This window comes from Salmo salar, chromosome ssa21 (genome assembly GCF_905237065.1).
Source record: "Salmo salar chromosome ssa21, Ssal_v3.1, whole genome shotgun sequence".
Taxonomy (NCBI): Eukaryota; Metazoa; Chordata; class Actinopteri; order Salmoniformes; family Salmonidae; genus Salmo; species Salmo salar.
The window spans coordinates 346,470-370,603 of NC_059462.1; the positions used below are offsets into that span (position 1 = coordinate 346,470).

The 24,134-nt window shown below is 43.7% G+C and overlaps 1 protein-coding gene across 8 annotated transcripts in view; it reads left to right on the forward strand.

Annotated features, from left to right (window-relative positions):
- Window positions 1-24,134, forward strand: part of LOC106581613 (E3 ubiquitin-protein ligase MYCBP2) — a 383,302-nt gene that overhangs the window by 123,454 nt on the left and 235,714 nt on the right. For all 8 annotated transcript variants that reach the window (XM_045704972.1, XM_045704966.1, XM_045704969.1 and 5 more), the window contains one exon: window positions 12,639-12,843. In XM_045704972.1, the coding sequence (XP_045560928.1) occupies window positions 12,639-12,843 (205 nt within the window). The remainder of the gene's footprint in view (window positions 1-12,638; window positions 12,844-24,134) is intronic.

The following is a 24,134-nucleotide window of genomic DNA, read 5'->3' on the forward strand; positions in this document are numbered from 1 at the left end:
CCTGGATGAGCTGCACTACCTGAGCCACTTGTGTGGGTTGTAGACTCCGTCTCATGCTACCACTAGAGTGAAAGCACCGCCAGCATTCAAAAGTGACCAAAACATCAGCCAGGAAGCATAGGAACTGAGAAGTGGTCCTTTATTGGGGGTGTCTTGCTAATTGCCTATAATTTCCACCTGTTGTCTATTCCATTTGCACAACAGCATGTGAAGTTTATTGTCAATCAGTGTTGCTTCCTAAGTGGACAGTTTGATTTCACAGAAGTGTGATTGACTTGGAGTTACATTGTGTTGTTTAAGTGTTCCCTTTATTTTTTTGAGCAGTGTACTTTGGTGCGAATCAATCCCAGAACAAGAGCAAAGGACCCTGTGAAGATGATGGAGGAAACGAGTACAAAAGTATCTATATCCACAGTAAAACGAGTTCTGTATCAACAGAACCTGAAAGGCCGCTCAGCAAGGAAGAAACCACTGCTCCAAAACCACCATAAAAAAGGCCAGACTGTGATTTGCAACTGCACATAGGGACAAAGATCATACTTTTTGGAGAAATGTCCTCTGGTCTGATGAAACAAAAATAGAACCGTTTGGCCATAATGACCATAGTTATGTTTGGAGGAAAAAGGGGGAGGCTTGCAAGCCGAAGAATACCATCCCAACCTTGAAGCACGGGGGTGACATCATCATGTTGTGGGGTGCTTTGCTGCAGGAGAGACTGGTGCACTTCACAAAATAGATGGCTTCATGAGGAAGTAAAATTATGTTGATATATAGAAGCATCATTTCAAGACATCAGTCAGGAATTTAAAGCTTGGTCTCAAATGGGTCTTCCAAATGGATAATGACCCCAAGCATACTTCCAAAGTTGTGGAATAATGGCTTAAGGACAACAAAGTCAAGGTATTGGAGTGGCCATCACAAAGCCCTGACCTCATTCCTATAGAACATTTGTCATCAGAACTGAAAAAGTGTGTGCGAGCAAGGAGGCCTACAAACCTGACTCAGTTACACCAGCTCTGTCAGGAGGAATGGGCCAAAATTCACCCAACTTATTGTGGGAAGCTTGTGGAAGGCTACCTGAAACGTTTGACCCAAGTTAAACAATTGAATGGCAATGCTACCAAATACTAATAGTGTATGTAAACTTCTGACCCACTGGTAATATGATGAAAGATATAAAAGCTGAAATAAATCATTCTCTCTACTATTATTCTGACATTTCACATTCTTAGGATCACCACTTTATTTTAACTGACCTAAGAGAGGGAACTTTTACTAGGATAAAATGTCAGGATTTGTGAAAAACTGAGTTTAAATGTACTTGGCTAAGGTGTATGTAAATTTCCGATTTCAACTGCACGTCCACGATCTTGGCAAAATGACCCTTTCATGGCATTGTCTGTCCTATCTAGTGTGTTCCTAATTCGTGGTGTGTAGCTTAGGGCGCTAACTGTCGTTGCACCAATGTGTTCCTAACCATAAACATCAATGCCTTTCTTTAAAATCAATACACATGTATATATATTTAAACCTGCATATTTAGTTAATATTGCCCGCTAACATGAATTTCTTTTAACTAGGGAAATCGTGTCACTTCTCTTGCATTCCGTGCAAGCTGTCAGGGTATATGCAGCAGTTTGGGCCGCCTGGCTCGTTGCGAACTGTGTGAAGACCATTTATTCCTAACAAAGACCGTAATTAATTTGCCAGAATTGTACATAATTATGACATAACATTGAAGGTTGTGCAATATTTAGACTTAGGGTTGCCACCCGTTAGATTAAATAAGGAACGGTTCCGTATTTCACTGAAATAATAAACGTTTATTTTTTTTAATGACAGTTTCTGGATTTGACCATATTAATGACCTAAGGCTCGTATTTCTGTGTGTTATTATGTTATAATTAAGTCTATGATTTGATAGAGCAGTCTGACTGAGCGGTGGTAGGCAGCAGCAGTCTCGTAAGCATTCATTCAAACAGCACTTTTGTGCGTTTGCCAGCAGCTCTTTGCTGTGCTTCAAGCATTGAGCTGTTTATGACTTCAAGCCTATTAACTCCAGAGATTAGGCTTGTGTAACCGATGTGAAATGGCTAGCTAGTTAGCGGGGTGCGCGCTAAAAGCATTTCAATTGGTGACGTCACTCGCTCTGAGACCTTGAAGTAGTTGTTCCCCTTTTGTGGGTAATGATGTTCGAGGGTGGCTGTTGTCGATGTGTTCCTGGTTCGAGCCCAGGTAGGGGCGAGGAGAGGGAGGGAAGCTATACTGTTACACTGGCAATACTAAAGTGCCTATAAGAACATGCAATAGTCAAAGGTATATGAAATACAAATGGTATAGAGAGAAATAGTCCTATAATTCCTATAATAACTACAACCTAAAACTTCTTACCTGGGAATATTGAAGACTCATGTTAAAAGGAACCACCAGCTTTCATATGTTCTCATGTTCTGAGCAAGGAACTTAAATGTTAGCTTTTTTACATGGCACTTTTACTTTCTTCTCCAACACTTTGTTTTTGCATTATTTAAACCAAATTGAACATGTTTCATTATTTGAGGCTAAATTGATTTTATTGATGTATTATATTAAGTTACGTGTTCATTCAGTATTGTTGTAATTGTCATTATTAAAAATACATAAAAAAAAAAAAATTGTCCGATTAATCGTTATTGGCTTTTTTTGGTCCTCCAATAAATCGTATCGGCGTTGAAAAATCATAATCGGTCGACCTCTAGTCTGTAGAGACATCAATTAAACCAGGCGAGGTCACCTCGTATGGGAGGTGGGGCAAGATGTTTAGCTGAGGCATATTGAGCAGGGCTGAAGGCTCTGCAGTGAAATAAGTCAATCACTAACCAAAACAGCAATGGACAAGGCATATTGACATTAGGGAGAGGCATGCGTAGCCGAGTGATCATTGGGCCCAGTGAGTAGTTTGGCATGCTGGAGACATGGCGATTCAGACAGCTAGCGGGCCGGGGCTAGCAGATGGGCATTCTGGGGACGTCGCGACGGAGGAGCCTGTTGAGAAACACCCTCGGGCGGAATACGTCGGTAGTCAAGTCTTGATGGATCGGCGGGGCTCCGTATCGTCAATAAAAGGGGTCCAGGCAAATTGGCAAAATAGGTATTGTAGCCCAAGGAGTGGCTGATGGACCTCTTCAGCTAGCCAGGAGATGGGAGGACTGTATTTCATAGCTATGTTTCCACGGAGGAGCTAACTTCATGACGGAAGTTCTCTATAGCACTGAACCAGTCATACGCGGTGTGATCATGGTTCATGACTTCTAATAACTTTCCTCCTGAATGAAGGGTTGTATTTATTAGTGGCATGTGTGTTAACCCTCAGAAGAGTGTTTTGGAGATTTCCTTCCACGTGTTGCAATCTGAGTGGCTACTGACTCTTCTGTCGCTGTTATCAATAGCAATTTGACTTGTTTGGTCTCTAACCTTCTTACTGATTGTGGCTGGACTGACTGTGCTGGAATTGGTACTGGTACTCAAGGGGACCAGTTATCCTACTGATTTTATGCTGAAATGTTATCCTACCGGAACACATGATTAGAGCATTTTACTAGTTGCATTGTAGTTGAAACTACACTTGGCAAGGAATGATTATTGTTACCATTTGTTTTAGAGGTGGACGTCCACTGGACTTCCTTTATGACCAGTGTGGTACACCTCAGTGATACCTTAGGTGTGTTCTAAGGTTATCCCTGTCGAGGGGCCTGTCCGCTCCTCTCTGTTCTCATGGGGAAGTTTACAACTGGATTTGTTTTCTGCTTTGGCGGCCTCGTACAGTGTTGTACATAGTCTCGACCCATAGTCAGTCCCCCACAAAGCGGAAAATGTATCGGAGGCAGAGTACACTCTGCCCGTCGACGCTTTTATTGCTGAGACGACCGCAGTGCTTGCGGAAGTGTCCGAAAGACAAACTTATCCTGTCTCAGATACAGTATTGCACGACTCCAAGGAGGAGGGAAGTTGCTCCTTCACAGACCCTGCTTGCTCGAAATCATGAAATTAATGGTCAATCAGGTTTGCTGATTGAGTGTGACGAGATATCGTAATATCTCCTTGGGTCGGATTTTGCGCCAAGAGGTTTCAAAATGTTTTTTCCTCAGGGGGTGCTGTCGACAGATACCCCTCGTGGATGACTGTGTTGCAACTAGTGTTAGGAGAAGACATTGTGGTCAGTGGAGACGGCACTGTGACCTGTGACCGTACTTGGTTGGTTTTCCAATCCATCAGTGGGAGTAAACAAAACAACTTTGCTCCAAGTAGCAGGGGTTCAGATTCAAGGTTGGTAACATACACAGGGTGAACAAGCGATACGTCCTGGGAGTGTAGTTTTAGCATGGATCTCAATGTGAGAGGCGAGGTAGTCTGAGTGAAACCTCGAAGTGTAGTGTCGCATCATTCAACTTTTAACCAACGTTTAGCTGGCTTTCAAGCCCTTTCGAGATCATTGAGAGATGAGCAACATTGTCGAGCCCAAATCAATTAGCACATCACAGGTTAAGCAGTACTCCCTGACTGTTTCCAGGTATGGCTTCTGAGTTGCTTTTTGTGGGCATATTTCCCTCAAAGTGGAGTGGTTGTTTGCAATGACGTGATGTCATTTGTGTTCATGGTGAAAACAGATTGACTTATCGGGTTTCGAGTGGAATTGGCTCTTGCGAAGTGTTTGACCTTTTTCTTCACCACCTTTGTATCAGAGTCTATAGACAAAGCCTGTGGACCTGTTTCTTGATCGAGTGGGCCCTAGATAGGGTCTCGAGTGAGAGCGGGAGTAATTTGATTGTTAACGTCCTTGTTAAGGGTGTTAATTCCAGCGGACCTGTTGTCTGGCAATTCCACGTTTAGTCCTAGTGACTTATCTTTTTCCCTTTTCTCAAGTTTTTCTCGCTTTAGTTCTCCACATAGTAGAACTTCCTGAGAACATTGGTCTACATTTTGATCATCATTGTACCCTTGTGCTCTGACAGTTTGTGTGGGTTGGGTGCAGGTACATGGCGATTAGGTCGGTTGTAGCGGTAGTCGTTTCGATGGCGACATACTTTAATTATTTTGACCGCGGTGGGTGTTAGAATCCATTGTTGTGCGTCATCTCTCAACGCTTCAATACCTGATAATGTACCCTCTAACTGGAGTTAGTGCTCCTGGTCAAACTTCAAAACCGAGATGTCAGGGCTCTTAGCATTACGTACTTTTGATGCCTCAAAATCTGTGCTTGCAAGCTCTGAGTTGTAAGATTGGCAAGCCAACGTCGGCTGTAAGGCCCAAGTAGGTAACGAAGTTGGGATATATGTTCGACAGAAACATTTGTTTGAATGGTAACAGCTCTTCCATTCCTGTTTCAGTGAGTAGGCCAAAGCAAGCTGAACGAAGCCTGTTATAGTAAGCTTGTGGGTGTTCATTTCGAGCTTGTTTGACAGTGTTAGCCAAGGGGCTGTGCTGTGTGCGAGTCGCAGAACCACTGAATTCTATTTTCAAAGCTGTGACAAGTTTAGCATAGTCGTTTTGCACATGTTGCTGTTGTAGACAAATTAACCTTGTCACGTTTCTATTCGACATTCGCTTTAACAGGTAAAGCCTGTCAGAACCCGTAGAACCCGTTCGAGTAGCCATCCAATGCGTCCTCTGTGTCTGCTAGGAACGTCTGTGTCGTTTGGCTTACCTGGAACGGGGTCAAAGGTGCGGAAGGTTTTGACGAGTTTGTCAAGGCGTTCCGTGCCAAGCGGGAGGTTAAGGTTGGCTTCATCCTGTGGGGAAATGGCGGCCAAAACCCCAAGTGGAGAATCCAAGCTTTGTCGGGGAAGAGGCACCATATTACTCTGTGCCGAATGGCCAAGGGGAGAAGACTGAGGGACACGTGAGAGAGGCAAAGTCTGAAACCTTCTTTCGTCTTCACTCCTTTGAGTACAGAGCTCTGGTTGTTTAGTTGGGTAGACACGCTGTAGCGTGTGACCGTTCTGGAATTCCTCCAGATTGTACTTAAGGGTAGCATAGTCCACTTGGGCGCTTAGAGTACTGATTTTAGACATATGAGTGTTACACTTGCTTGGTTCGGCCTCATACTTATCTGTCATGGTTTGTAGGTAGAGGTCTTGAGTACGGCGCGAGAGATTTAGTGAAGAGATTTCCTCCGCTTGCGTAGAAATCAATATTTCCATCTTCATCACATGAGTTCTGTCATCATTCATTTGGTCAGCGACTTCAATGAGTTCTGCTGATTTCTCATCCAACTTAGTTATTGTGTGTAGAAATCAATATTTCCATCTTCATCACATGAGTTCTGTCATCATTCATTTGGTCAGCGACTTCAATGAGTTCTGCTGATTTGTCATCCAACTTAGTTATTGTGTTCATTAACTGATTGTCTTTGGCCTGCAGCATTACGACTAGAACATTATAGCTTTGAGTAACGTTCATCAAAACTGCATGCGTGTTATCAAATTGTGCGCTCCGGTTTGTAGATAACTCAACAGATTTATCTAGTTTGTAGTGGACTACATTGTATTTAGTATTGGCTAAATTGAGTTGTTCCTGTTGAAAACGATTTTGTTGAAGAGTTTGCTCGTTCATTGTCAAGTTTTCAATTGCTATTATTTGTTCAGTTTTCAAACGTTGTTCCTCGGCTGGCAGAATGTTTACCTTTCCTGCTTTCGCCATTAGTTGCTCGTTTCTTTCCCCTGTCCCTTCATATCAGCCATTTCTTGCTCGTGCTTCTGAGTGCTGCGGTACTGGACCGATACTAATATCTGATGGTGATACATCAGGGCTAAACTGGAGAGAACCTTTACAAGGCCTGCGCCTGATGGTTGATTTTGGAGAGCATTTGTCTCTATTTCTAGCTTGCATATTATCATTTTTATTTTTTCCAAAGTTTGATTCATTGGAAGCTTAAAAAAAACAGATTTTAATCTATTTTAAGACGTTAATGGACCATCAATACTGGATCAGTAATGTTGAATGTGAATGAATTTGCAAAAGCAAATTTAAATGATTAATCAACGTTAATGATCAATCATACCTGTATAGGCTATCTGGGAAATAAACTTTAATTAACCTGGATGCAGCAATGCTTTCAGGTTAATGTGAAAATGTAAAAAATATCTCATAAATTAAATGACACACCGATATCCAATCAGTTGAGATTGACTGGATATCATAAGTGTAACCAGTAGTTGAAATGTGAGTATACATTCACCACCAGGGTCACTTATCCCTGGGGCTGAAACCACATGGAATTCCCGCGAAGGCGGGACTTCCGTCAATACTGGATCAGTACTGTGGGAGTTAGCGTACGCTCATTGGAGCCATCTTTGATCCTCACCTAGGAGCGAGAGTCATGACAATACTATAATCCACAGTTCAGATCTCTGAGATAAGGGTAACTGTGCAGTGTTTAAGTATTTGATACCAAATCAACTGAAATCTAGTCAATGAGTTGGTTTAAATGCCATGTATAATTGTACCCCCGCCCCCACCCCCCAAACAACAATAATTAGTACATATACACTGAGTATACCAAACATTAGGAACACCTTCCTAATATTGAGTTGCACCACCCCCTTTTCCCCTCAGATCAGCCTTAATTTGTCAGGGCATGGACTCCACAAGGATGCTGGCCCATGGTGATGCAAATGCTTCCCACAGTTGTCAATTTGGCTGGATGTCCTTTGGGTGGTGAACTGTTCTTGATGCCACGGGAAACTGTTCAGCATGGAAAAGCCCGGCAGCATTGCAGTTCTTGACACAAACCGGTGCACCTGGCACCTACAACCATACCCTGTTCAAAGGCACTTAAATCTTTTGTCTTGCCCATTCACCCTCTGAATGGCACACATACGTTATCCATGTCTCAATTGTCTCATGACTTTAAAATCCTTTAACCTGTCCCCTCCCCTTCATCTACATTGATCGAAGTGGATTTAACAAGTGACATCAATAAGGGATCATAGCTTTAACCTGATCAGTCTGTCATGAAAAGAGCAGTGTTCTTAATGTTTTGTACTCTCAGTGTATGTATCAATGTGATATGTCAAAAAATAAATAGGGGTGGTATACAGAAGATAGCCCTATTTGGTAAATGACCAAGTTCATATTATGTCAATAACAGCTCAAATAAGCAAAGATAAATGACAGTCCTTCATTACTTTAAGACATGAAGGTCAGTCAATCCGGAGAATTTCAAGAACTTTAAAGGCTTCTTCAAGTTCAGTCGCAAAAACCATCAAGCGCTATGATGAAACTGGCACTTATGAGGACTGCCACAGGAAAGGAAGACCCAGAGTTAACTCTGCTGCAGGGAAAAAGTTCAGTAGAGTTACCAGCCTCAGAAATTGCAGCCCAAATAAATGCTTCACATAGTTCAAGTAACAAACACATCTCAACATCAACTATTCAGATGAGACTGCTTGAATCAGGCCTTCACGGTCGATTTGCTACTAAAGGACACAAATGAAGAAGAGATTTGTTTGAGCCAAGAAACACGAGCAATGGACATTAAACCGGTGGAAATCTGTCCTTTGGTCTGAAATTTGAGAGTTTTGGTTCCAACCGCTGCGTCTTTGTGAGACTGTGTAAGGGCTATTTAACCAAGGAGGAGAGTGATGGAGTGCTGCATCAGATTGAGATGGTTTGGGATGAGTTGGACTGAAAAGTGAAGGAAAAGCATCCAACAAGTGCTCAGCATATGTTGGAACTCCTTCAAGACTATTGGAAAATAATTCCTCATGAAGCAGTTTGAGAGAATGCCGAGAGTGTGCAAAGCTGTCATCAAAGCAAAGGGTGGCTACTTTGAAGAATCTCAAATATAAAATACATTTAGATTTGTTTAACACTTTTTTTTGTTACTACGTGATTCCATATGTTATTTCATAGTTTTGATGTCTTCGGTATTATTTTACGATGTAAAAATAAAGAAAAACCCTTGAATGAGTAGGTGTGTCCAACCTTTTGACTGGTACTGTATATTGTTGTTATATTCTCGAAACCTTGCTACAGTCCACATAGCTAGCTACTGATGACTGGTACTGTATATCGTTGTTATATTCTAGAAACCTTGCTACAGTCCACATAGCTAGCTACTGATGACTGGTACTGTATATCGTTGTTATATTCTAGAAACCTTGCTACAGTCCACATAGCTAGCTACTGATGACTGGTACTGTATATTGTTGTTATATTCTAGAAACCTTCCTACAATCCACATAGCTAGCTACTGATGACTGGTACTGTATATAGTTGTTATATTCTAGAAACCTTGCTACAGTCCACATAGCTAGCTACTGATGGTGTGAGTTAGGTTAAGTTAGCTTGCTTTCCCCCAGCAGTTTCAATCTAGCTAGCTAGCTAATATAATTTTTATCAGTTGAGGTGTCTTAGCTCTTATTATTAATTAATATAATAGGAAATACTCCAAATGCAAGGAAGTGAACTGGAGCTTCATATTTACTAAAGCTAGTTAGTACAAGAATAACAGACTAGCTCTGCGCATGACCAAGGGTGCTCCGTTCTTAAAGGGGACATCAGTAATTAACAGAACATAACATTCATTCTCTTATACAATCAGTTACTTTTACCAAACCACAACAGAAACATTTCCTAGAACTTGTAGTTATTTTGCATCTTTGATTTGAACTTGAACAGTCATATGTTTTGCTTCTGTTTGTTTGTTTGTTTGTTTGTTTCAGTCCAGTCTGTCTGGTGGATGGTGCCTTCGTTCCGGGTAGCGTTTTGGATTGTCTGGAGGTTCCTGCACATCCTCAGTGTGTGCTTGAATATATAGCTTCTGCTATAGCAGCACCTTCATCAACACGTTCCCTTCTTTCAACTTTGGGGTCTCTGTACTGTCCCATCGCCCTCTACAGTTACCCGTGTGTCTTTCCCAGAAGCTCTCTGTACCTGTTCTCTCTCAATTGTTGTTCTGTTTTCTGTGGAATGCATTTGGTTAATGTGACGGCGCCGCATTGTCTGGGCTCACTTGAACCTAGTAAGTTCTGTGTCCCGTTTGTGCGTGTACTGTCCATCTGGTCCATTTCCCTCCCCTTCTGTAGTCTCGCACCATCACTTCCTGTCCTGTTCAGAGATGGCGCTTCCGGCCGCTGGAGAGCATCTTGGCTTGTTTGTTCAGCACTTCATTATATCTGTTTGGCTTCATGATGTCCAGCTGTGTGCCGAGAGGCCACCTGAACATCAGTGTTGCTGGGCTTTCATTTGTCGTGGGGTGTTTCGGTAGGAGGCCAGGAACTTGGCCGGTTTTGTTTGCAAAGTCCATTTCTCTCGTTTTGTCTCGAGTCCTTGCTTTAGGGTTTGCATGGTGACAGGTTGGTACTGAACTGAGGTTGTTTGATTCCGTTTACTGACATGAATCTTGTAAACTCGTCACTTACGAAAGCTTGCGTGCTGTCGCATACCAGCTGCAGACGCAATCTGAAGCGTGCAAATGTTGTTCTGAGACACACTATTGTCTGAGCTGAGGTGGAGGAGAAACACCTCTGGCCATTTGGAATGGGCATCAACTATAACCAGAAACGTGCTTTTCAAAGGGGCTGGCGTAGTTCACATGAATTCTCTGGGACAGGAGCAGGCATGTGAAGGAGTCAGCTCCTTTCTGCCTGTAGCTGGCCATCCTGACATGGTGTAGGTATATACTTTTGACAATGTCACATCTTTCCTTGTCTCCTGGTTGGTAATAGTGTTTGTGACAGGTAGTGCCTTGAGCTGAGAGGTATGGAAAATGTCCACTGCATGCACACTCCTTTGTCTTTCTCTTGTACAAGGCAGTCTGTATAATTCATCAGCATTTGTGTGGAGGGACGACGGCTTAAACTCAATGTCTTTCATATGACCGGCAAGGAGCGAGGCGTATAGCTGTAACCTGGCCATTGTCATTGCCGGAATGCCTTTCTTTGGACTGAATATGGAAAGCAGTGGCTGGTGATCCATAACCAGTGTGAAATGCCATATAGGTATGCTTGGAATTTCTTGATGCCCCACATTAGTGCCAGGACTTATTTGTCGATAGTTCTTCTCTGCATTATTCAATCTTCGTGACGCAAAGGGCATTGGCCTCTGACCCATCTTTCAGTGTGTTTGAAAGGACCCGCCCCTAAGCCATAAGGGGACGCACAACAAGTTAATTTCACTGGCAGTTTGGGGTCGTAATGCATCAGGACCTGTTCAGATGTGATGAGCCGTTTTGCCTCAAGAAACACATTTTCACACTGTGCTGTCCACTGATATGTCCTATTCTTTTCCAGGAGCTGATTGAGAGGCTGAAAAGGTTTGGGAGGAATCTTCTGTAGTAATTGGTCAGTCCAGTGAAAGATGTCACGTTTTGCGGTCGTGGTGCCTGTACCACTGCGTCAATTTTGTCCTGTGTTTTGTGCAATCCATTGCGGTCGATTTCATGTTCACAGAAGACTGTCTTGTCTTTAAGAACTCAGACTTCTGTAAGTTTGCCTGTAGTCCATACTCTTTCAGTCTTCTCAGGACCTTTTCCAGGTTAGCCATGTGATCTTTGTGTCTGCATCCTGTTATGATCATGTCATCCAGGATACATTGGGTTCCTGGGATTTCTTGAAAGATGTGGTCAATAGTTCGTTGCCATATGGCTGGGGCTGATGAAATGCCAAAAACCAGGCGGTTATACCTGTATAGACCTTTGTGTGTGTTTGTCAGGTACTGTTTGGAGCTCTTTTCAACAGGTAGTTGCAGGTAAGCCTGTTTCAGGTCAATTTTACTGAAGTGTTTCCCACCAGCTAGTGCAGCAAAAATGGCACCCAGACATGGCGGGGGAAGTCACAGTTACCTTAAAGTCCCATCCCTCCCGGTAATCGGGCAACTTTTGCCATTTTTCTTATGTCTGAGTGAGGGAAATGCTGTAAATTAAGAGAACTCAATGCATTCTGAATGATGAGACGTTGAGGATTATAATAAATACCACTTTGATGTTATAAGCCAAACATCTGTGAATCCAAATGTGAACTTCATGTTTCCAGATCATAGAACTCATGTCATGTAGTGTCAACTTTTATGATCACAATGTTTGTATGCGGTCGTACCCTGGTTTGTTTTGAACAGAATTTAGCCCTATCCAAATAGGCCTTAACATCCCACGAGCGTTAAGGTGATTTGGCCCAAATTTTTTGAGGGGCTGAATTGGCTGATTTTGCCTCAGTTTTCCTCCTCGTCATTAAGAAATGCAACTGAAAAGACGAGATTTGAGACTTGGAGGCATGCTTTGGTGTGAGTGTTTCTTGTGTGTGTCTTCGTACGTGGGATGTGTTCGTACATTGTTTCTGGAAACAGTCACACACCGGTCTAAACAACTTGAAAACAGTCTAAGCAGCTCTGCTGTAGCAAGTAAAGTGGTCCAGTGAGGTTTTCTCTCATTTGTGTCTGGAGGTAGTAGTAAGCTAGACAACTTGAGCCAATTAGCTTTTGTGCTTCACTGATGTTGTGATAATCAGAACACTCCTTTTCAGCCGAAGCGTCCGGTGTGAGACCATGGTAAAGTTAGAGGTTTTCAACCGTTAAAGTTAGTTTTTCACAGGAGTTCCTTTTTAAATATTTTCTCTCTCCACCCTGCCTCTCCCTCTCCACCCTGCCCCTCCCTCCCTCAGATCTACTACACCGGGAAATATCAGAGCCTTGGCATCAAGCAAGGTGGTCTGTCGGAAGGTAAATGGGTGGAGCTGCCTGTCACCAAGTCCCCTAAGATCATCCAGTTCTCGGTGGGCCATGACGGCTCACACGCCCTGCTTGTGGCCGAGGATGGCAGCGTGTTCTTCACCGGCTCTGCCAGCAAGGGAGAGGATGGAGAATCCAGTAAGTATGGATGAGAACACACACCTAGACAGACGAGAATACGCATGGATGTGATTCAAGATGGCGCCGACGGAGATGGCTATTTAGTGACTTTTTTTCATGTTTATCTTTACTTTTTTTGTACAGAAAGTTCATACTATTATCACATGACCGCTAAGTACTTCTGGACATCAGATCGACAGTTGGTAACCTTGATTTCGAATTCAACATCGACTCAGATGTTCCCTTGTTCATGCCTTTGTTTTATGGGCTACCAAAACGCTGCAGGTAGACGAGCTGGCTTCCTTGTGAGACTGAGACGAAGATAAAATCGACTGGCACTCCCCTCTGTTCTGTTGGCAAATGTCCAGTCAAGCGGGAATAAGATAAGAGACTCTCGAACAAAGCTCTTCCATCAGACAAACTTGAAAAGCTGCAATGTTGTATGTCTTGCAGAGATGTGGATGGATGACTATACGTAGAACTCAGTGGTTTCTCCATGCAGCGGCATGATTGGACAAAGGCGGCCTCGGGCAAGTCCAAAGGGGAAGGGGTGTGCCTCTTCATAAACAACAACTAGTGCGCTGCTTCCGTTGTGAAAGAAATCTTAAGCTTTTGCTCACCTGATAAAGAATACCTCTAGGTGAGCTGCATAATCTACCAAGAGTTGTCATCTGTAATTTTCACGAATGTCTAAATCCCTCATAGAACCTACACTGCTAATGCACTCAACAAACTATATATAGGGCCATAAAAAAACAAGAAAACCACTCACCCAGAGGCAATGTTTCTGGTGGGTGGAGACTTTAAAGCTGGGAGACTTAAAACCGTTGTACCTCACTTTTACCAACACGTCTCCTGAGCCACTAGGGGTACTAAAACTCTAGACCACTTTTATTCTACCCACAGAAACGCATACAAGGCTCTCCTTTCAACAAATCTGTCATGACGCTATTCTCCTGTTTCCTGTTCACAAACAAAAGCTCAAACAGGATGTACCAGTGATGCGCTCAATATAGAAGTGGTCCGATGTAGCAGACGCAAGGCTACAATACTGTTTTGCTAGTACAGACTGGGATATGTTCCAGAATTCACCCAATAGCATTGAGGAGTTTACCACTTTACCAGTCACGGGCTTCATTAATAAGTGCATAGACAACGTTGTCCCCACAGTGACTATACAAACATATCCAAACCAAAAACCATGGATTACAGGCAATATCCGCACTGGGCAAAAGGCTAGAGCTACTGCTTACAAGAAACAGGACATGGACACATGCAAGAAAGCCCGCTCCGACCTCCGAGACCTCAAACATGCTAAAGGACAATATTGGAGGAAGGTGGAATCTAATTACGCCGGCTCTGACGCAGGGCTTGCAGGTTCTATCGGGTTACAAAGGGAAACCCAGTCGTGAGATGCACAGTGATGGAGAACTCCCAAACGAGTGCCATAAAACACTGAGTCTTGCGTGAAAGCCCCTTTTCCAAATGATCCCACTCTCTGTGGCCAATGTGAGTACAACTTTTAAACAGGTTAACGCTCGCAAGGCCACCGGGCCAGACGGAATACCAGGGCACGTTCTCAAAGCATTGGCAGACCAGCTGGTGAGTGTCTTCACTGACATTTTCTATCTCTCCTTGTTCCAGTCTGTAAACCCAACATGTTTCAAACTGTTCACAATAACTCTAAGTTAACCTGCCTAAATGACTATCACCCTGTAGCACTCACATCTATAATTATGAAGTGCTTTGAAAAGATGGACATGACACAAATCAACATCATCATCCCAAACACCCTGGACCCACTCCAATTTACATACCGCCACAACAGATCCACAAATGACACAATCTCAATTGCATTTCACACTGCCCTCTCCCATTGGACAGGAGGGGAAATAACTATGTGAGAATGCTATTTACAGACTAAAGCTCGGTGCATCCAACACCAAGTTTTCTGACGACACAACGTTGGTAGGCCTAATCACCGACGGCGATGAGACGGCCTACAGGGAGAAGGTCGGAGACTTAGCAGTGTGGTGTCAGGATAACAACCTCTCCCTCAACGCCAGTAAGCCCAAGGAGCTGATCGTGGACTGCAGAAGAAAGGGGAGATCACTCACCCATCCACATCAATGGGGCTGTAGTGGTGTGGGTCGAGGCCTTCAAGTTCCTCTGTGTCCACAACACTAAGAACTTAACATGGTCCAAACACACCCGCACAGTTGTGAAGAGGGCATTACAGCACCTCTTCCCCCTCAGGAGGCTGAAAAGATTTGGCATGGGCCCTCGGATTCTCAAAAAGTATCTTGACTGGCTGCATCACCGCTTGGAATTGCAATTGCACCGCAAATGCTCCCTGCCATCCAGGACTTCTGTATCAGGCGGTGTCAGGGGAAGGCTTGAAAAATTGCCAAAAACTCTAGCCACCGAAGACCTAGACTGTTCACTCTGCTATCGTCCGGCAAACAGTACCGAAGCACAGGCTCTCGGACCAACAGGCTCCGAGACAGCTTCTATCCCTAAGCCATAAGAATGCTAAATAAGAATGCTAAATAGCCCGGGTAACCATTTAATTATGGCTATCTGCAATGACCATATCTTCCACTGACTCGATGCACGCTCACACTATACACTATACACACTATACACTTAAGAACACCTTCCTAATATTGAGTTGCACCCCCCTTTTGCCCTCAGAACAGCCTCAATTCGTTAGGGGATGGACTCTACAAGATGTCAAAAGCGTTCCACAGGGATGCTGGCCCATGTTGACTCTAATGCTTCCCACAGTTGTCCGGTTTGCTGGATGTCCTTTGGGTGGTGAACCATTCTTGATACACACGGGAAACTGTTGAGCGTGGAAAAACCCAGCAGCGTTGCAGTTCTTGACTCAAACCGGTGCACCTGGCACCTACTACCATACCCTGTTCAAAGGCACTTAAATATTTTGTCTTGCCCATTCACCCTCTGAATGGCACACGTGGGTTATCCATGTCTCCGGACTTAAAAATCCTTCTTTAACCTGTCTCCACTTCATTTACTCTGATTGAAGTGGATTAAACAAGTACGTACTCTCTCCCACAAAACCCACACGCACAAAGTGCATTCAGAAAGTATTTAGACCCCTTGACTTTATCCACATTTTGTAATGTTACAGCCTTATGCTAAAATGTATTAAGTTGTTTTTTTCCCCCTCGTCAATCTACACACAATGCCCCATAATGACAAAGCGAAAAAGAGGTTTTTAGAATTGTTTGCAAATGTATTAAAAATGGAAATATCATATTTACATAAGTAGTCAGACCCTTTACGCAGTACCTTGCTGAAACACTTTTGGCAGCAATTACAGTCTTGAGTCTTCGCTACAAGCTTGGCACACCTGTATTATGGGAGTTTCTCCCATTCTTCTCTGCAGATCCTCTCAAGCTCTGTCAGGTTGGATGGGGAGTGTTGCTGCACAGCTATTTTCAGGTCGCTCCAGAGATGTTCGATCAGGTTCAAGTCCGGGCTCTGGCTGGGTCACTTAAGGACATTGAGACACCCCTGTCTGAGGTCCTGAGCACTCTGGAGCAGGTTTCATCAAGGATCTCTCTGTACTTTGCTCCATTCATCTTTCTCTCGATCTTGACTAGTCCTCCCAGTCCTTGCCACTGAAAAACATCCCCGCAGAATGATGCTATCACCACCATGTTTCACCGTAAGGATGGTGCCAGGTTTCTTCCAGATGTGGCATTCAGGCGATTTAGAGTTCAATATTAGTTTGATCAGACCAGAAAATCCTTTTGTCATTGTCTGAGTCCTTTAGGAGCCTTCTGGTAAACTCTAAGCGGGCTGTCATGTGCCTTTTACTGAGGAGTGGCTTCCGTTTGGCCACTTCCATCAAGGTCTGATTGGTGGAGTGCTGCAGAGATGTCATTCTGGAAGGTTCTCCCATCTCCACAGAGGAAATCTGGAGCTCTGTCAGTGACCATTGGGTTCTTGGTCACCTCCCTGACCAAGGCCCTTGTCCCCCGATTGCTCAGTTTGGCCAGGCGGCCAGATCTAGGAAGAGTCTTGGTGGTTGCAAACTTCTTCTATTTAAGAATGATGTAGGCCACTGTGTTCTTGGGGACTTTCAATGCTTCAAAAATGTTTTGGTAGCCTTCCCCAGCTCTGTGCCTTGACACAATCCTGTGTCTGAGCTCTATGGACAATTCCTTTGACCGCATGGCTTGGTTTTTGCTCTGACATGCACTGCCAACTGTGGGACCTTATATTGACAGGTGTGTGCCTTTCCAAATCATGTCCAATCAATTGAATTTACCACAGGTGGACTCCAATAAAGTTGTAGAAGGCATCAAGGAAGAACAATGGAAACAGGATTCACCTGAGCTAAATGTCGAAGCTCATAGGACATAACAACGCTGCTTCCACTGTTCTACCACAGGTACCGGGAGCTGACACTGTTGTAGTCCATGTAGGGTCAAACGACATCAGGAGGGCTAGCTCAGAACATTTGGAAATAGATTTTAAAGAACTGATTTTAGCATTAAAAGACTCCAAAAAAACGGCCAGTAATTTCAGGACCAGTACCATCGTTGGGCCGCGGGTGTGAAAGATTCAGCAGACTGCTGGCATTACACATCTGGCTAAAAGACTACTGTAGCTCTGCTGGAGTCACTTTTATTGATAACTTTGACACCTTCTGGAAACAGAAGATGCTCTACAGGAATGAAGGAGTCCATCCTAATCATCTTGGCTCCTGGACTCTGTCCACGCATTTCAAGGCTGCGTTGAAACAATGACTGGTAAATGATCCAAGACCAGCTCAGTTAATCCTTACCGTTGTGACAATGAGTCGGCATAATGCTGCATCAAATGTACATGATCTTAGGGGCATTGGCAAACAATGCAAGTGATTTTAATTTATGTACCCCCAGTTGCACCGAATACATATGTTTGTCCTACAGCTATTGTAAACAGTAATCATTAGCCTATAAACCAGAGTTACGCTGTTAGCACTGAGGCGGTGTGCAATAGTAGGAAGACCACTTTATGCAGCTCACTCTGCACTATCAGCTCCAATGTAAATATCTTGAGTAAATCTACCTTTGTTTTTAATGCTTTACTGGGAAGCTTATCAATCAAGCAACCCAGAAAAGTGCTAAAAATGGCCCATATTAACAGATGCAGCCTAAGAAACAAGGTCCATAAAATCAATAACTTGCTTGTAACAGATGACAACCATATTCTGACAGATCTCTAAAACTCACTTAGATAATACCTTTGATACAGTGGTAGCAATACATGGTTATAACGTCTACGAAAAAGGCAGAAATGCCAACGGAGGCGGTGTTTCGGTCTATATTCAGAACCACATTCCTGTAAAGCTTAGAGATGATCTAATGTTAATTACTGTTGAAGTAATATGGCGACAGGTTCATCTGCCTCACCTAAAGCCCATTCTTGTGGGAAGCTGCTATAGACCACCAAGTGCTAACAGTCAGTATCTGGATATGTGTGAAATGCTTGATAATGTGCAGTTGAAGTCGGAAGTTTACATTCTCCTTAGCCAAACACATTTCAACTCATTTTTCACAATTCTTGACATTTAATCCTAGTAAAAATTCCCTGTCTTACATCACCACTTTATTTTAAGAATGTGAAATGTCAGAATAATAGTGTAGAGAGATTTATTTCAGCTTTTATTTCTTTCATCACATTCCCAGTGGGTCAGAAGTTTACATACACTCAATTAGTATTTGGTAGAATTGCCTTTAAATTGTTTAACTTGGGTCAAACGTTTCGGGTAGTCTTCCACAAGCTTCCCACAATAAATTGGGTGAATTTTGGCCCATTCCTCCTGACAGAGCTGGTGTAACTTCCGACGGAGATGGCCGCCTCGCTTCGCGTTCCTAGGAAACTATACAGTATTTAGGTTTTTTTGTGTCATTTCTTACATTGTTACCATAGGAAATCTTAGGTTTTATTACATACAGTCGAGAGGAACTATTGGATATAAGAGCAATGTCAACTCACCAACATTACGACCAGGAATACAACTTTCCTGAAGCGGATCCTCTGTTTGGTCCGTCACCCAGGACAATGTCTCGGATCCCAGCCGTCAACCCAAAACAACGACGCCGCAGATGGGGCAGACGGAGCGGTCTGCTGGTCAGGTGCCGTAGATGGGAACATTGCGCACCGCTCCTGAGCATACTACTTGCCGATGTCCAGTCTCCTGACAACAAGGTAGACGAAATCCGAGCAAGCCTTGTCTTCCAGAGAGACATCAGACTGTAACGTTCTTTGTTTCACGGAAACATGGCTCACTCGAGACACCCTATCAAAGTTGGTACAGCCACCTGGTTTATTCACGCATCGCGCCGACAGAAACAACCATCTCTCTGGTAAGAAGAAGGTTGGGGGGGTATGCCTTATGATTAACGAGACGTGATGTGATCATAACAACATACAGGAACTCAAGTCCTTTTGTTCACCTGACTTAGAATTCCTTACAATCAAAGGCCGACCGCATTATCTTCCAAGACAATTGTCTTTGATTTTAATCACGGTCGTGTATATCACCCCCCCAAGCTGACACATCGACGGCCCTGAAAAAACTTCATATGACTCTATGTAAACTGGAAACCACATATCCTGAGGCTGCATTTATTGTAGCTGGGGATTTTAACAAGGCTAATCTGAAAACAAGGCTCCCTAAATTTTACCAGAATATTGATTGCGCGACCTGGGCTGGCAAAACCCTGGATCATTGTTATTCTAACTTCCGCGACGCATATAAAGCCCTCCCCCGCCCTCCTTTCGGAAAAGCTGACCACGACTCCATTTTGTTGCTCCCAGCCTATAGACAGAAACTAAAATAGGAAGCACCCGTGCTCAGGTCTGTTCAACGCTGGTCCGACCAATCGGATTCCACGCTTCAAGATTGCTTCGATCACGTGGACTGGGATATGTTCCGCATAGCGTCGAACAACAACATTGATGAATACGGTGAATCGGTGAGCGAGTTTATTAGCAAGTGCATCGGTGATGTTGTACCCACAGCGTCTATTAAAACATTCCCCAACCAGAAACCGTGGATTGATGGCAGCATTCGCGCAAAACTGAAAGCGCGAACCACTGCTTTTAATCAGGGCAAGGTGACTGGAAACATGACGGAATACAAACAGTGTAGCTATTCCCTCCGCAAGGCAATCAAACAAGCTAAGAGTCAGTATAGAGACAACGTAGAGTCACAATTCAACGGCTCAGACACGAGAGGTATGTGGCAGGGCCTACAGTCAATCCCAGACTACAAAAGAAAAACCAGCCCCGTCGCAGACCACGATGTCTTGCTCCCAGACAAACTAAACTTCTTTGCACGCTTTGAGGACAAAACAGTGCCGCTGACACGGCCCGCTACCAAAACCTGCGGGCTCTCCTTCACTGCAGCCAACATGAGTAAAACATTTAAACGTGTTAACCCTCTCAAGGCTGCAGGCCCAGGCGGCATCCCCGGCCTCGTCCTCAGAGCATGCACAGATCATCTAGCTGGTTGGTGTGTTTACGGACATATTCAGTCTATCCTTAACCCAGTCTGCTGTTCCGACATGCTTCAAGAGGGCCACCATTGTTCCTGTTCCCAAGAAAGCTAACTGAGCTAAATGACTACCGCCCCGTAGCACTCACTTCTGTCATCATGAAGTGCTTTGAGAGACTAGTCAAGGACCATATCACCTCCACCCTACCTGACACCCTAGACCCACTCCAATTTGCTTACCGCCCCAATAGGTCCACAGGCGACGCAATCACACTGCACACTGCCCTAACCCATCTGGACAAGAGGAATACCTATCTAGGAATGCTGTTCATTGGCTACAGCTCAGCACTCAACACCTCCAAACTCGTCATTAAGCTCGATACCCTGGGTCTCGACCTCGCCCTGTTCAACTGCATCCTGGACTTCCTGATGGGCTGCCCCCAGGTGGTGAGGGTAGGTAACAACATCTCCACCCCACTGATCCTCAACACTGGGGCCCCACAAGGGTGCGTTCTCAGCCCTCTCCTGTACTCCCTGTTCACACATGACTGCGTGGCCATGCACGCCTTCAACTCGATCATCAAGTTTGCAGACGACACTACAGTGGTAGGCTTGATTACCAACAACGACAAGACGGCCTACAGGGAGGAGGTGAGGGTCCTCGGAGTGTGGTGTCAGGTAAATAACCTCCCACTCAATGTCAACAAAACAAAGGAGATGATCGTGGACTTCAGGAAACAGCAGAGGGAGCAGCCCCCTATCCACATCGACGGGACAGTAGTGGAGAAGGTGGAAAGTTTTAAGTTCCTCGGCGTACACATCACGGACAAACTGAATGGTCCACCCACACAGACAGCATGGTGAAGATGGCGCAGCAGCTCCTCTTCAACCTGAGGAGGCTGAAGAAATTCAGCTTTTCACCAAAAACACTCACAAACTTTTACAGATGCACAATTGAGAGTATCCTGTCGGGCTGTATCACCGCCTGGTACGGGAACTGCTCCGCCCACAACCGTAAGGCTCTCCAGAGGGTAGTGAGGTCTGCACAACGCATCACCGGGGGAAAAACTACCTGCCCTCCGGGACACCTACACCACTCGATGTCACAGGAAGGCCAAAATGATCATCAAGGACAACAACCACCCGAGCCACTGCCTGTTCACCCTGCTATCATCCAGAAGGCGAGGTCAGTACAGGTGCAACAAAGCTGGGACCGAGAGACTGAAAAACAGCTTCTATCTCAAGGCCATCAGACTGTTAAACAGCCATCACTAACATTGAGTGGCTGCTGCCAACATACTGACTCAACTCTGGCCACTTTAATAATGGAAAAATTGATGTTAGAAATGTATCACTAGCCACTTTAAACAATGCCACTTTTTATAATGTTTACATACCCTACATTACTCATCTCATATGTATATACTGTGATCTATACCATCTACTGTATCTTGCCTATGCCGTCTGGCCATCGTTCATCCATATATTTTTATGTACATATTCATTCCTTTACACTTGTGTGTGTATAAGGTAGTTGTGAAATGGTTAGATTACTTGTTAGATATTACTGCATGGTTGGAACTAGAAGCACAAGCATTTCGCTACCCTCGCATTAACATCTGCTAACCATGTGTATGTGACAAATAACATTTTATTTGATTTTGAGTCATGTTTGTAGGCCTCCTTGCTCGCACACGCTTTTTCAGTTCTGCCCACAAATTTTCTATAGGATTGAGGTCAGGGCTTTGTGATGGCCACTCCAATACCTGGACTTTGTTGTCCTTAAGCCATTTTGCCACAACTTTGGAAGTATGCTTGGGGTCATTGTCCATTTGGAAGACCCATTTGCGACCAAGCTTTAACTTCTTGACTGTCTTGAGATGTTGCTTCAATATATCCACATAATTTTACTTCCTCATGATACCATCTATTTTGTGAAGTGCACCAGTCCCTCCTGCAGCAAAGCACCCCAACGACATGAAGCACGGGGGTGGCAGCATCAAGGTTGGGATGGTGTTCTTTGGCTTGCAAGCCTATCCCTTTTTCCTCCAAACATAACGATGGTCATTATGGCCAAACAGTTCTATTTTTGTTTCATCAGACCAGAGGACATTTCTCCAAAAAGTACGACCTTTGTCCCTATGTGCAGTTGCAAACCCTAGTCTGGCTTTTTTATGGCGGTTTTGCAGCATAGGCTACTTCCTTGCTGAGCGGCCTTTCAGGTTATGTCGATATATGACTCGTTTTACTGTGGATATAGATACTTTTGTACCTGTTTCCTCCAGCATCTTCACAAGGTCCTTTGCTGTTGTTCTGGGATTGATTTTCACTTTTTGCACCAAAGTACGTTCATCTCTAGGAGACAGAACGCGTCTCCTTCCTGAGCGGTATGACGGCTGCGTGGTCCCATGGCGTTTATACTTGCGTGCTATTGATTGTACAGATGAACATGGTACCTTCAGGCGTTTGGAAATTGCTCCCAAGGATGACCCAGACGTGTGGAGGTCTACAATTCTTTTTTCTGAGGTCTTGGCTGATTTATTTCGCTTTTCCCATGATGTCAAGCAAAAAAGCAATGAGTTTGAAGGTAGGCCTTCAAATATATCCACATGTACACCTCCAATTGACTCAAATTATGTCAATTAGCCTATCAGAAGCCACTAAAGCCATGACATAATTTTCTTGAATTTTCCAAGCTGTTTAAAGGCACAGTCAACTTAGTGTACGTAAACTTCTGACCCACTAAAATTGTGATACAGTGAATTATAAGTGAAATAATCTGTAGTCTAAACAATTGTTGGAAAAATTACTTGTCATGCACAAAGTAGATGTCCTAACCGACTTGCCAAAACTATAGTTTGTTAACAAGAAATTAGTGGAGTGGTTGAAAAACGAGTTTTAATGACTCCAACCTATGTGTATGTAAACTTCCGACTTCAACTGTATGTGATATCAACAGAGAAGTATATTTTCTGGGTGATTTAATTATTGACTGGCTATCATCAAGCTGCCCACTCAGGAACAAACTTCAAACTGTAACCAGTGCCTGCAACCTGGATCACGTTGTCAGTCAACCTTCCAGGGTAGTTACAAACAGCACAGGAATTAAGTCATCAACATGTATTGATCACCTCTTTACTAACGCTGCAGATATTTGCTTTAAAGTAGTATCCAAATCCATAGGATGTAGTGATCGCAATATAGTAGCTATATCTAGGAAAATTGAAGTTCCAAAGACTGGGCCTAATAGTGTATTTGAGGTCATACAATACGTTTTGTAGTGATTCATATGTTGATGATGTAAAGAATATTTGCTGGACTGTGGTGTGTAATGAGGAGCAACCAGATGCTGAACTTGCCGCATTTATGAAACTACTTATTCCAGTTACTAATAAGCACCCATTAATAAAATGACTGTAAAAAACTGTTAAATCCCCTTGGATTGATGAGTCTTTAAAAATTGTATGGTTTAGGCAAAAGGTATGCCAATTAAGTCTGGCAGCCCAACTGATTGGCAAATGTACTGCAAATTAAGAAATCATGTGACTAAACTAAAGAAAAATAAACTACACTATGAAATAAAGAATGATAGTAAAAAGCTTTGGGGCACCTTAAATGACATTTTTGGGAATAAAGCCAACTCGGCTCCTTCATTTATTGAATCAGATGGCTCATTCATCACAAAGCCCACTGAGATTGCAAACTACTTTAATGCCTTTTCATTGGCAAGATAAACAAACTTAGGGATGACATGCAAGCAACACACGCTGACACTACACATCCAAGTATA